The following is a 13,745-nucleotide window of genomic DNA, read 5'->3' as shown; positions in this document are numbered from 1 at the left end:
TGAGTGACAGCGAGCAGTCGCTGTCTTCGCCATATTGGTCTCATTAAACATGTTGCTTTGAAAAAAAAAACCTACAAAAAAAAGTTTTTTCTCAGTATTAATCAGTTCAAGTTCAGTGTTTGCAGCTTCAATATCATGATCATAAAAATGACAGCACTTCTCTTTTAGAAAGACATTTGGCTGGTCACTGGTCAAGTATTCCTCATCCACATGTGAGCGGAGTCTGAGTACACACACTGAATCCACATAAATGTGACACAATCAGTCACCCAGGCCAGAGAAGACAGAGAGAGAGGGACACTGATGTTCACGCAGAACAACGTAACCTACCTCGATGAGCTCTGGTCGCAGGTTGATGGTGCGTAGCCAGTCTCGTAAGTGCGGGTAGCTGTCCAGGGCCTCGGGCCTCTCTGTCTCTGGCACTTTCTGCTTGCACTGCAGCTGTTTACAGATGTATTTCATCAACTTCACCTGCAGGGAGCAATAGAGAACACAGCACAGATGGGAGGGGCAGGTTAGAGGGGGAGACTCACAGCGTGCTTGGCTACAGCTAAAGGAGCAGGCCTTCACTGTCACACCTCTGTGTTGGCAGTGGAATTTTTTGTTGAGATGACACAGAAATTATGCGGTATGTGCCATTTATTGTGTCTGCAACACCACACATAACAAATAGCTCTTTGGAGCAGTAACACAGTCACTACTGACTACTGTTGCTTCTACAAAAGTGACCTTAGATAAGGCCAAATCCATCTTACTGTACATTCATCACCTCTGCAATCAACAGATGTCTCTTCAATACAATTAAGGTTAACCTGATGCATAAATTACTCCATACTCACACTGTTTTTCCATTCTGAACTCAATGTACCTGCAGTAACGATTCCAGTGTTTGTTTAACCCGATTTCCCCGTGCCCCCAGTGCACAAGGCAGTTAATTAGATATAAACAGCTATTATCATACAGAGGAACAATGAGCTGGTCATCTAATGAGAGCATCTGTGGTGCTGGCACAGCAAACAAGTGTATTTGGAACAAGGAAGCTGCTCAGTGACATAACGACGGAAGAAAGTGCCATATGACCAGTCAATTCTCCTGTTAGTTTCAGAGGTACTGTGCTCTCTTTTCATCTGCAGCTCTTACAAAACATGGTACAGTACTGCACCTTTAGTCACAATCAGCCATATATGTATTTATGTATGACATAAAATGCAGCAAAAGAGGACACAATTCATGAGCCGGTTGAGGACAAAGCTACAAGGAAATCTTCCTTCTCACCAGAGAGCGTCCCCAGTGGCTCCACACTCTGGTGGCGCTGCTGATGAAGCAGGGGAGTGAATGAAGAGGAGAAGAGAGAGGAAGATGCATGCCTGCCAAGATCACTCAGGATAGTGGCTTACTGATGCATAACCCCCCCTACACACAATCTTTCTATTGAGCCTTGCATCTGCTAATCAGCACATTAATGACTAAAGCCCTGGTGAAGGCCTTTGCTGTAGCGTCTCATGATGCATCAGTTACCAGAACATCCCAAACCCTGCTGTGCTCGAAAGCCAGACCTGTCATCATCTCAAAAACACTCATATTCAGCAACACAATAAAGCTGCGAGACTTTACCCCAAGCCAATGTCAAGTGCAGTGGTCCTGTGAGTAAGTATCACAATGAACACCACGGTATTGGTTTGCAGCGGCCCGCGTTGTGCAGCCTGGCACGGCCGTATAGTGTGTCTCCTTATCTCGCCGTCTATCTGTAAGAGTCCATTACAGCAGGCAGCACCTTCAGATGAGCCGGGCGACACCAGCTAGCTCTCGACCCTGCCACGCACCTCTCGAGTGCTTGAGCAACAATGGGGAGCGCACGTCTTTCTCTGCTCATTCAGCTTTCTCCGTGACACATCTACTCACCGAGCAGACAGAAACTCACACAGCCACGCCGCTCTCAGAAAGTGTGGCCTTGGGATGTAAAAAGGCTGCTTCGTGGCAGCTAACAAAAGCATCTCCAGTGAGGGCCAGGGAGATGAAAGAGGATGGAAAGGATGTAAATGCTCTCCGTGTCGACTCCACTGCAGCTTTTCAGCTCTGCAATTACTCATCTATTATCAGCTGCACTGAGAGCACTATAAAATAATTAAACAGCATGCATTATTGAATGTAAACCAATAAAAAGTGACATTTTCAAAGCTTATAAGCAAGGAGCATAACATCACAGGCGTAGAGATCAGGGTGGAGGAAGGCAGGGGACATGTCCCCCTCAATATTTAGTACTAGGACATTTGTCACCGCCAACAAAAACATTAAGGTAGCAGAAGACTTTTATTTTGAAGTTTTTAAAGACAATTGCAACATAAACTGGTGCATAAAACCACGAGGGAAATTACGTGTTTGAAGATCAAAATTAGTCAAAACATGTCAATGCCTTGTCAAAACATGCCAATGCCTACACAATCTCTCCTCACAAGGTACTAAAAACAACACTTGCTTATAAAAAGTTAAACAATGAAGTGGTGTAACATTCCAAATATCTTTTCTTGAACCTCCTTCTAGTTGCATGCATTTGACCTTTGAGCACAGTCAATAAGAACTTGGCAGCTTGCTCCCCCCTTCAGCATTCTTGTTTATACACATTTGCGGCTGGAAACACAAATAAGCATGAAGACACATGCAAACATACAAGTAGACAAGCATGTATACCAAGTAGATGGGAGGCTAAACAATGTGAAGCTGTGCTATATTTTATATCCAATCTGTTACAAACCTATATTGTGTATTACAGAGCCTCACAGATTATTCAGATGTCTCATCAAGTGTCTGAATGTACTGTTTCTGGAGATGTGGACTAGCATGGCCAGCAAGTAAGAGGCCTTTACTCAATGTAGCTAATGAGCTAGCCTCCCGCTTTACCCCCCTATACACTAGTGCAGTCCTGTGACGTCAGGTTACCTAGCAACCCCTCTTCTGAGTCGTCAGCAACATTTCAGTGGGATTTTCCCATACATGTGAAACACAGAGCTCAGACACAAAACATCTCAACACACAGATGTCATCGTGGTGATAATTGTGGTAGCAACAAAAAAACATTTTTATCTCCGGTCACACAGAACATTCACTTTATCTACTGCCACCCTAAATTAATAAGGTGGATACAGTTACACAAGTCCCCAAATCCCTAACTGATATCAGTAATGTGCATATTTGTGTTGAGAGCACATTCAGGCATATCAACAAACCAAGAGATAATGACAGCCCCCCCTTGCATATTATTTTTGGTGCAGAGTGGAGAAAGCAGCATTTAACGTGTGGCCTGGAGGTGGGAGGAGGAGAAATGGCGTCAGAGCCCACCTGTCAGCACGGCTAAACAACACCATGGCAACGGCCTAATGCCGTGAGGAGATGAGTGACAGCCAGTGTGTCAGCCGCTGGAGAGGGGAGAGGAGTCCCAGCAGCAGCCTTGCCTGACACAGCAGACTCAGGGAGCAGATCCCACTGCTCCAATTGTTTTCTCCAGGCTCTTGCTGACACAGCCACTTTGGTGCACCTGCCGAGGATAGCACGGCCTGTCTGAGAACTGAGTGACGACGCTCGATCCCAGAAAATTATATTCACACAGGAAGGCCAGGTCATTTCTCTCCGACTGAAAATGCTCACGTTTCTTGTTGCCAGAACAGGCTCACTGAAGCATTTCTATGCCTTGTGTCATAATAGCTACCAACCATTAAAGGCCCGTGCAAAATACAGTCTTAACAGTATAATCTATGAGCCGAATGCAATCGGAGAAAACCACAATACAATATTATCACTATTAGCAACAAGGTGACCTGAGAGCAGTGGTCCTTTTGTTACTTTTTGGTTGTAGCCTGAATGCTGCTCTGTCTTTACATGTAGCAACTCTAGCCAGTATCACAGTCAATGTGGAATGTGACAGCGCAGCCCTGTCGCCTGAGATAAATGTTGCCATTGTACATTTCTGCAAACAGTGGATACATTACATTTGTACATTTCATACATATTATATCAATGCTTCTAAAGTGATGTAGTGTATGAGCTGACTTTGTCACCAGGAGGTGGAGGGGATGGTGCATGGTGTGTCACTTAGGTGAGATGCCTACTAAGCTGCATCCACATCATTTCTATTTGACTTTTTATGCACCAAGCATGGATGTCTTCTCGCAACCCACCCCTGTTTTTCCTGCAGGGGAAAGGCCAGGAAAATCAGTTGTTTTTTAACAAGACAAAGCTGCCTTTCCTGCTGGTATAGTAGAATAAAAAGTGGTTGACATACAAACAACAAAACAGGTTGTGATTAAGCAAGTCACTGTTGTGTTTCCAGCAGCTTTCTAGGCACCAAATGCAGGTGCTTTGTAGCGAATGTCACTGTTTTTCTAGCTGCTTTTTGGGCACCAAAGATGTGTGTTTTGCAGCAAACTGTCAGTGATTTTCCTGTGGCTTTTTAGGCACCAAATATAGGTGTTTTGTAGCGGGCTATCATTGAATTTCCAGCTGCTTTTTAGGTACTAAACATGAGTTTTTGTAGCTACCCATCAATGTTTTTCAAGCAGGCATAATGCCACAAAAAGCGGTTGAATTTTGCAGAGATATTGCTGTGTTTCCTGCCAGTATAGTGACACATTAAGTGTTTGTTTTTTTACAGACAGAATGCTGCATTTCCAGCAGGGATTGTGCCCCCCTTACCTGGTATTTTATGCCAAAACTGTTGTTTTTGTGCCTAAACCCAACCATGTTAACAACAACACTGTTGACACATAAGTTTCATTGTAACTTGCCAATGTAACATGTCCATGGTGTGCAGAAATGTACAATGCCAACATTTTTTTCTGGCAATTGAGTTGGACAGTAGCAACAGTAGCACTGGAGCTGGGCAAATTTAAGGGCACATTTTAAACAGGATTATGCATCTAAATAAACCATGGTGAGTAGATGCTTTAAGGCTGATGCACAGTTTTATCTACACAATGAAAAAGATTAAAAATGTCCAAAGACAAAAACACAATGAAGCCAGGCAGACCTAGTTACACAGAGGCCAGGTCACATGGATTTCTGGTGGGGGGCTGTTCGTACATGGTTGACAGATCCTGACAATGGCCTGCTGCCCCTCCTCCATCATTGTTACCACCAGTGCAAGTTGACCCCTACGCTAGGCTGGGCTGGAGGGGGGGGTGAGGAGGTGACAGAATGGCCTCCAACTCTCTGTGGTAAGGCTGTACAAGGTTAGTGTATGTCCCTGCCTACAACCTACACACATACACACAAGAAGACCACTGGCCTTGTTTAGGCTTACACTGTAATATATCTGACAAAATATGTGGTCAGTGGAGCCATTTTATAGGTCACAAAACACATAAAAAAAAGTACAAAAATTTAATGGAGCCGTTGATAATTGTGGATGATAAACTACTTCTGTGAAAACTGACAATATGTGAAAAGTTAAGGATATACATTTTCCCCCAAAAGGACACATTTCAAGTAAACTGCTGATATACATTGCCGCAATTTTAACTATTTACAACTCCACATGCCGTGCTAACTTCCTTTTGATTTGGAGGAACCAAATACCCCCCCTTTCTACATAAGAAGTACAGCAGACCTCAAAATTACAGGATGTAATGCAACTCATCTTGAGTCAGTTTAAGAATAGATTAAGGCCTGCCCACACTGCTCAACCATCCTGATTTCCACATCCAGTCCATATTGACAACACCGCAAAAAAGGAAACAGAGACTGGGTCTGCATTGCTACAGTCACTAGAGTTGTGTTTCCTCTCTTGCCTCATGTGAACGACATTCTCCATTGTCTTCTCCTAGGCCTCCGACAGACACAGACACACACACACACGCACGCACACACACACACACACACACACACACACACACACACACACACACACACACACACAGCGGTTGTCATGTCATAAGAAGAAGCCCAGCGGATTGGCTTTGATTCTCCCCTCCCCTTTCCTCTCTGCTCTCCCCTCTTGCACAGGCTCTTTGCGCGTCATTTGATTTTCTTATTTAACAACCAACCCTGAAAATGCGTAGGAAGAAAGATGTCTAAATATAGATGCAGCCACAACAGCTCGCACCACGAGCGCACAGCAAAAACTCTCTCCAACACCATGAGGAGACAAAACAGAGTGACGCTTGGCTGTTTGCTGATCATTACTGAGAGCGGTGATTAAAAAGATAAGACGGTGAATTGCTTTTGTATAAAGATTTACAGCAGTGAACAAATATCCAGCACACTTGTTTCATTTCAGGGTTATGTAAAATGCAGCACGTAAGCAAAACATTCGGGTTCTGTTGACAGGATGTTTCTGAGTTCATGTTTCCAAAGTGTCTGGAACATGTTTTTGGACAAACAAGCTGCTAAGGCAGTGCCCAGTGGATATGATAAAGCAAAAGTCAGGAATACATAAAGAGCTACAGTAAAAGTAATACAGAGGCAGCATGAGAGGCAGGCTGAGTGGGATTAACATGTGAAAAGTGAAGTACCAGTTAGCACTCCATTTGAGAGGCCAGTATCATTATCCTCTCACTGGCAAGGCAGAAAAAACACACAGTTCAAGTGGAATTATAAAGCTCTCTCAATGAGAGTATAAAGTGAGTTCAAGCCTCTCTTGATGGCCCTTCAGTGCGATATGGGAGCGATGCCCGTTTGCACCTCGAGTGTGACAACTACTTTGACCTCACACGGTTCTCTCAAAAATCATCACATGAATTAAAGGTGCTTAAAGCTTCAGTAGTGATGACATCTATCATGTCTGGCTGCTACTGAATGTTTTCAATGTGATCACCTGGTCAATGATGTGGGAAGCCAGTGTGCCTGCCAGAATTGGAAGATTGTGGAGCTATAATACGCCTCCCACATCAATGGGTCAAGGATCAGAGACAACAGAGATGAGTTTTTCCGGATGTCTTGTGCATGTCTGAACTCCAGCACCTGACATATTGGCTGAAATTTGGAATTATATTTGTATCAGGGCCTACAGAGTCAGTCTGACTCTGTGATTAGCTCCAGAATGTGCTGACAATTTAAGGCATGTGGCAAATGAATCTGCGAGGAGGGCCGAAGCAAGAAGTGAAAGTGCACACTTATAGCAAGATGTGGTTTCAAAATGGTATGCCAGTAAAGACATAGGAAGTAAGACTGCTGATCAAGACAGCGCCCCATGGCCCGCTAGCTCCACTTAAAAGCCTGGTGAAAGACATCCAGACATTTGACTCTGTATTTGACTGTTATGTAGACGCCCGATTAGCATTCACCAGCTTTTCAATCAGTTCAAACTCCTTTGTTCTGATTTAAAAAACGAACCAGAAGAAAAGCTAAAAAGAGCTTGAATGTATTGTTTTAATGTAGGATACATATTTGAGGAATAAACTGTTGAGCTGCCTTATTCATAAAGGTTGCACTGACAAATTCTTTTTTCTCTTGTCCCCTCACAGGGGGCTCAAAGGTTAAAGACATGTACATAACAGCAACTAGGAAGCTCGTAGACTCGACCACATTTCTATAGTGTTTAAAATGTCTTGAGTTTTAAAAACGGACAATAAATATGACAGTAGACAGCAACTGTACTGTCACTTAAAGGGATACTTTGATTTTCAACTGGCTTTGTATCATGACAATGTGAGTTGTATGTGTGAAAGAACTCTGGTAAACTTCATGCCATTTTGTCAGCGCCCAGATATCTCTGTCCATTTCCTTGCTCAAATCTGCCTGATGACGTGATTTTTGGCTCTGGGTCTGTTGCTTGAACTACAAAAAGTACTTCTGCTCCACAGACATGAAGAGTATAAAGTGGATTGTGAAAGAGAGCCGCCCCTCTTTCGCTCTCTCAAACTCTGATCAAACGGTAAAACTAGGCATCAAATATTAACTGAGACTCTGTTACTGTCTTGCCAGTTTCTCACCTAATATGTTTTAGTTATATATTTTAGTATTTGTGAACAGGAAGTGGATGCCATACTGTATCGTGTATTGTAAACTGAAAAAAAAACTGAACTCAAACAGCAAAACTAAGCAGTGCTGAGCAAATATAAACCAAGGTTCTGCTGCCACGTTGCCTGATTCTCGCCTCAGTCTTCAGAAACATATTTTGACTTATTGTTTACTGTCACCTACCAGCATACGCATTTATGGGTCTGGTGTGGCAAAGTGCATTCTGGTAGCTGTAGGTTTTCTACCTCTTGAGCAAAAGTGAATGCCACAGCCCCCTTTTTGTCAACATGTAGCACCAATTTCAAAAGTATTTGCTTCTCTTTACTGCATAGACAGCCTAGTTTTATGAAAAGACCATCTTTTTAGCAGTAAAATACTTCTTTTAGTAGAGTCTGAATCAATGCAAAGCAAGAGGAACTACTCATTCATCCGCTCACCCTGTATCTACGCCATACAGGAATAAGAAAGTGAGAAAGAATAACGCGACAGTAAAAGATCTTACAATTCAAAATTAACAAAACCGTTAAAATGGAGCATCACCTGCAGCTACAGTGAAGGGAAGATTTTAGCCTCACACAGCTGAGTAGAGACACCACAAAAATAATAAACCATGATATGACGTACACATGACACCAAAAATGTAAGTGGAACTGATAAAGGTCTGTCTGACAAAGTAAAAAAACCCTGTAACACTTCTTAAAATGAATCAACAACTCTGCTAATGCATAATCAGACCAACAGCAACTGATTAGATCAAGAGAAGTTTCTGAAAGTTTTGACTTGAGCTGTGACGAAAGACTTTTCTACTCATATGTTCTCAGACAAGTTGATGACATTTTTAGTCACATCCTATCTTTACTTTGGACATTTGGACAGACAAATAGCTTTATGCACAAGCTACATATGTGCTGTGTGATGTGAGGCAAGGCTGATTATCAGAAACAGCTTGTCCGTTAGACAAAAGTACAGTTATAATCAGTGAAAATAAGACTTAAAAATGTCATAAATATACCTTTAAGATCTACATTTAGCTGTGCTGTAAACCAGAAAGCATCTACCATACCTGTTTCCAGTGAGCAGTCTGAGGCTCTTATTGTCTCCACTGCAGGAAGTGGTAGCTTTCAAATCAAAGATTTCTAGTTGTTCTGATCCTCAAAATGCAGAAGGGAGGGACGCTAAACTTTGCTAAACCACAAACCAGCTAAGCTAACTTGAAGCAACCAGACCCACTGTTTCCACTTCTGACTTTCAGGGATACCCCCCTCACAACGGCCTCTAGCTACAGGAAAGTGACCTCAGAGCAGTTTTAATAGCCTTCAAGAAACATGTGAGAGCGGCATGGTGTGCCCATTGTCATGTAGAACAATGCCGGTTCAAAAATTCACCCATAAGACAGTGTAGCGCAGGAAGTACTCTGCCAGATCACATCCTGTTCCACGCAGTGACGACAGGGTACGCATGACAACGGATGAAGAAGAGTTGAAGTACGTAGAGCACAACAGGCCGTGAACTTCACACTTCTTTGTGCAAACTACTCAAGCAGACTATGTTCTTCTCACCAGACATGTTTTTTCACTCACACTCACTGCACTAAAGCAGTGGGGGGCTAAAACGGACAACACACAAACTGATCTGATCTGGTTTCTATTTCAGTTTAATACTTTGAATGTTTCATTTAATACTGGGCTTCTTTACTTAAGCCTGTGAAAATTTGTTCCCACACAGTAGCTTGCCAACTTGCACCTCGTGCCTGCCAGCCAGCGAAGAATCTACCAAATTATTTTGTGGACATTATGAAAATGGATAAAAAGCTGCGCCTGAAAACATGAGATTGCTTTGTCATCTTGTTCTATTTCTTTTTCCTGCAGACTTTGATACTACCATCACAAATAGATCTTTTGCGCTGCTACCTGGCCTGCTGGGGCAAACAATGTGACAGTAACAAGACTGCAAATACACTGTAACTCTATGTTGCTTCTTGACCATTGTGAAGGTCACTTGAAAACCAGTTCAGCCAGGCTATTGCGTCTCTTGTGTGACTGAAACTAAACGCTCAGAGCTTTCTGGAACATTAGTTTTTAGGGGCAACGGCACAATTGTTCGTGGGGTGTTCAGTTATACAGAAATAAAACAGACATGGATAATTGATAGCCTGGAGCCAATCAGGAGTGGATATTCCTTTTATCCAAGGTATAACGCTTAAATAAACCATGAGCAAGAAAACCCATTTACCATCTATCATGTCTCTAGAATGTCAGTATGTCTGGAGCCTATACCAAAGATATATTGCTCTACTTGTGGGCATTTACCTTGTACTATTCCACTGATTTCCACTACTCCACGTCTAATTAAAATGTCCTGTATCCGCCTTTATACCCCATGCCAAGCCCCTCTTCCCATCAGCCTCCTCAGCAGAAGCAGGGCCTGTTGCCCCCTCATGGCATTGTTACTAACAACATGAAGCTGTACTTTCCATGACATGACTCCTTCAGTCATCTTGCAGCTGAGAATATTACAAAAACAATAAGTGACTGTAAACATCCCACGGGTGGAAACATGCAGGCCTGAGATAAAACTGACCCTTATAAAAATGACTATAACAGCGTCACAATAAAATTCACATGATGAGAAAGGATTTTTTTTTTTTTTTTTTTAAAAAAGATAAATAAGTCCCACTTTATATAACAAAAACATTTTGAATCTGGATTTTATAATTTAACATGCAAGGATGGTTGTAAGGCTAGAGACAGAAAATACTGAGTGCATCCTTCGCATGCTACCAGGCATGACTTCTCCATCACACTGCCTACTATAGTAGGATACACTGAGGCCCTACAAAGCCATGGCTCTTGCGCAAAGCAATGTCAAGTCATCCCAACACGACTGGACCGAATCCGCATCCAGATGCAGGAAAGCAGCGCGTACATCAACCCTGCCTGCTTAGGGGGAGACAGATAAAAAAACACATGGAACACGTCGTACATTTCATTTTGCGTGCCTATTGTGGGCTGCACATACAAAATCCTGTGCAGGGAACAGAGCATAAATTATAGCAGCATCAGATTATTGAATGTGTGCCATTAGGCCAGGCTGGATTCAGCTGCACAGCACGGTGATGTGAACTATCCGAGGGGCTCCTGACAAATATTTCCACCTAGAGAAAGAGGTCACACAAATAACTGTCACATCTCAAGTGTTTGGGGATCTTCTGCAGAAATAATGAAGGCAAAATCATATTTGAGTCATCTAGCCCTCAATGCATCGACCCAGCAGTGTACTGGAAGCGACAAAATGTGCTCAGCTCTCTGACACTCAGATAGGGCGCCTCGCTTGCAGCCAATATTCAGCCTATATGAGGCGGACATAGTGTTAGGGCTTCATGACTCCGCAATTTGACTACACTGTTCTCTATCGCAGGACGGGGCTGTGACAGATCTGAAAAGCTCGTTACCTCTAAAGTGCGTATTTCTTGCTGTGTGAGGTCGTTGGACGCGGCGCATTTGGTCCGGAGCCCCTGTAAACTGGAGATGGAGATTTCAATCATATTCTGGATGAGTTCGCATTGATGTAGTGCGGCCATCGCTGCGCCACCGCCGCCGCTATCCCTCTCCGGCTGCTCATCACTCTCGACCATCTTCCCACCTTTAGCAGACACACTATCCATTCCTCAGCATTGGGCACGGCTGGAAGGGCTGGAGTCAAAACTGTTAAGCTACAATAAGACACATGCAGCAGTCCAGCGACGCAGCGACCTATTGTGGAAGTTAGCTGACAGCAAATGTCCCCAGCTCCCAATGTGGAAAAGTCAGGATGCAAAACGAAATGTATTTTTTTGAAACAAAGCGAGATGCTCGACGGTAAACTCCGAAGTCCAGCAGTACTCGACTTGTATTTTCAGTCCGTGTAGGCTACCGACGACAGGCTACTCTCTTCCACCGACAGCTCTGGCAGAGGCTTTCACCGTCTGTCAGCTGTTGGGAACATCATGGGGCGCGGTGCAGCCTGGGAAATGAAGTCATAGCCTGCAGGTCACAAAAACCGCACTCAACGCTACATCCCGTTAACCTCCCCCACCCTCTCGCGCGTGTTCTCACACGCACACAAGTGAATTGTATGTACAATTACCTTTAATAACTTTTTAAAGTAAAGTTAAATTATTACAGCAAAGTGTGTGGCACCATTATCTAAAGCAAAAACAGAAAAAGCACTGTTGTAGATAGTAACATGAATTATGGCTGCATTCCATTTAGGTGCTTTGTTTAGGGACCTGATATTTATCAAAGCAGGTGTTTTGACTTTTCATCATAGGAGAAGCACAGGTGTGGATAATAGGCTAGTACCAATGATGGCTTAATTCCATTTAGCTGCCTCAGTTTTAGGGTCCTGGGCTGCACAGTGGTGTAGTGGTTAGAACCGTCGCCTCACAGCAAAGGGGTTTGAAACCTCTTGTTCGGGCCTGGGGGCCAGCATTACGCCTCCCACAGTCCAAAGACATGCAAGTTAGGTTAACAGCCTACTTACTTACTTAGGCCTTTGTATTCCTTTCGGAACATAGGCCATTGATGAATTGTTTCCACCCTCATCTGTCTTGGGCCTTCCTCTCCAGCTGTTTCCACGTCAGTCCCTTCTTCTTGAATTCTTGCTCTGTGCTCCTTCTCCAGGTGTTTTTGGGTCTTCCTCTGCCTCGCTTGCCTTGTGGGTTCCAAGTCAGTGCCTGTTTGGTTATTGCTGTGTTGTTTCTTCTCAGTGTGTGTGTCCAATCCAGCTCCACTTCCTCCTTATCAGCTGTACCTCTACTGTATCTTGTTTGGTGCGTTCCCACAGGTTGATGTTGCTGATTTTGTTTGGCCAGAAGATTATTATTGAATGATCATTATTATTATTATTATTATTATTATCATCATATTATTGATGATGTTGGTGGTGGTCCTCCAGGTTTCAGATCCATACAGCAGTACGGTCTTGACGTTGGAGTTAAAGATTTTGAGCTTGGTCTTCAGTGACTTCAAGTTTTCACTCTTCCAGATTTTATTTCAAATATTGAATGTTGATCTAGCTTTCCCTATTCTTGACTTCACGTCCTCCTCTGTCCCACCGTCCATAGCAATTACACTTCCCAGGTATGTGAATTTATCGACCTCTTCCAGTGCCTGGCCCCCGATGGTTATGGGATTTATGCTTCTGTTGTTTATCCGCATGATTTTGGTTTTTGGTCCATTTATGTTGAGCCCAAGTCCGACTGCAGTTGTCTCTAGAAGCTGGGACTTCTCTTACATCTGCTGGCGTGCATGTGAGAGTAGTGCGATATCATCCGCAAAGTCGAGGTCCTCAAAATGTCCTGTCAGACTCCACTGGATGCCAGTCTTTCTATTGTAGGTTGTTTGTTTCATGATCCAGTCGATGCATATAGGAGGAAGAGGAAAATGGAGAGCAGGCAGCCTTGTTTCATCCCAGTGAGCACCTTGAATGTTTCTAGTGCACATCCCTGGTGGAGTACTCGGCATTGCATGTCCTGATACATGTTCTTGATGATGTTTATGTACTTCAGGGGGATTCCATGGTGTTTCATGAGTTTCCATAGCAGCTCACGGTCTACACTGTCAAAAGCCTTTTCAAAGTCTATGAATTGACATAGACAGGTGTGTGCCAAGTTAGGTTAATGATTGTAAATTGCCCGTGGGTGTGAATATGAGCATGAATAGGTGTCTCAGCACTGTGATCGTCTGGCGACCTGTCCAGGTTGTACCCCGCCTCCTGCCCAAAGCCAGCTGGGGATAGACTCCAGTGCACCTGGG

General features: G+C 43.6%; 1 protein-coding gene across 3 annotated transcripts in view; it reads right to left on the bottom strand.

Annotated features, from left to right (window-relative positions):
* Positions 1-11,926, bottom strand: part of ksr1a (kinase suppressor of ras 1a) — a 36,460-nt gene extending 24,534 nt beyond the window's left edge. For 2 of the 3 annotated variants that reach the window (XM_033648742.2, XM_033648750.2), the window contains exons 1-2: positions 11,402-11,926; positions 331-471 (exon numbers count right to left, since the gene is read on the bottom strand). In XM_033648742.2, coding sequence (XP_033504633.1) covers positions 331-471; positions 11,402-11,614 — 354 coding nt within the window. In that variant the 5' untranslated portion in view covers positions 11,615-11,926. Of the gene's footprint in view, positions 1-330; positions 472-9,013; positions 9,327-11,401 lie in introns of those variants that run through there. The other variant, XM_033648769.2, reaches the window with a different exon arrangement.
* Positions 11,927-13,745: the final 1,819 nt, after the last annotated feature.

Source organism: Epinephelus lanceolatus, chromosome 11, assembly GCF_041903045.1.
Source record: "Epinephelus lanceolatus isolate andai-2023 chromosome 11, ASM4190304v1, whole genome shotgun sequence".
NCBI lineage: Eukaryota > Metazoa > Chordata > Actinopteri > Perciformes > Serranidae > Epinephelus > Epinephelus lanceolatus.
The sequence above is the reverse complement of the archived record's forward strand: the minus strand, read 5'-3'. Positions and strand labels throughout refer to the sequence as shown.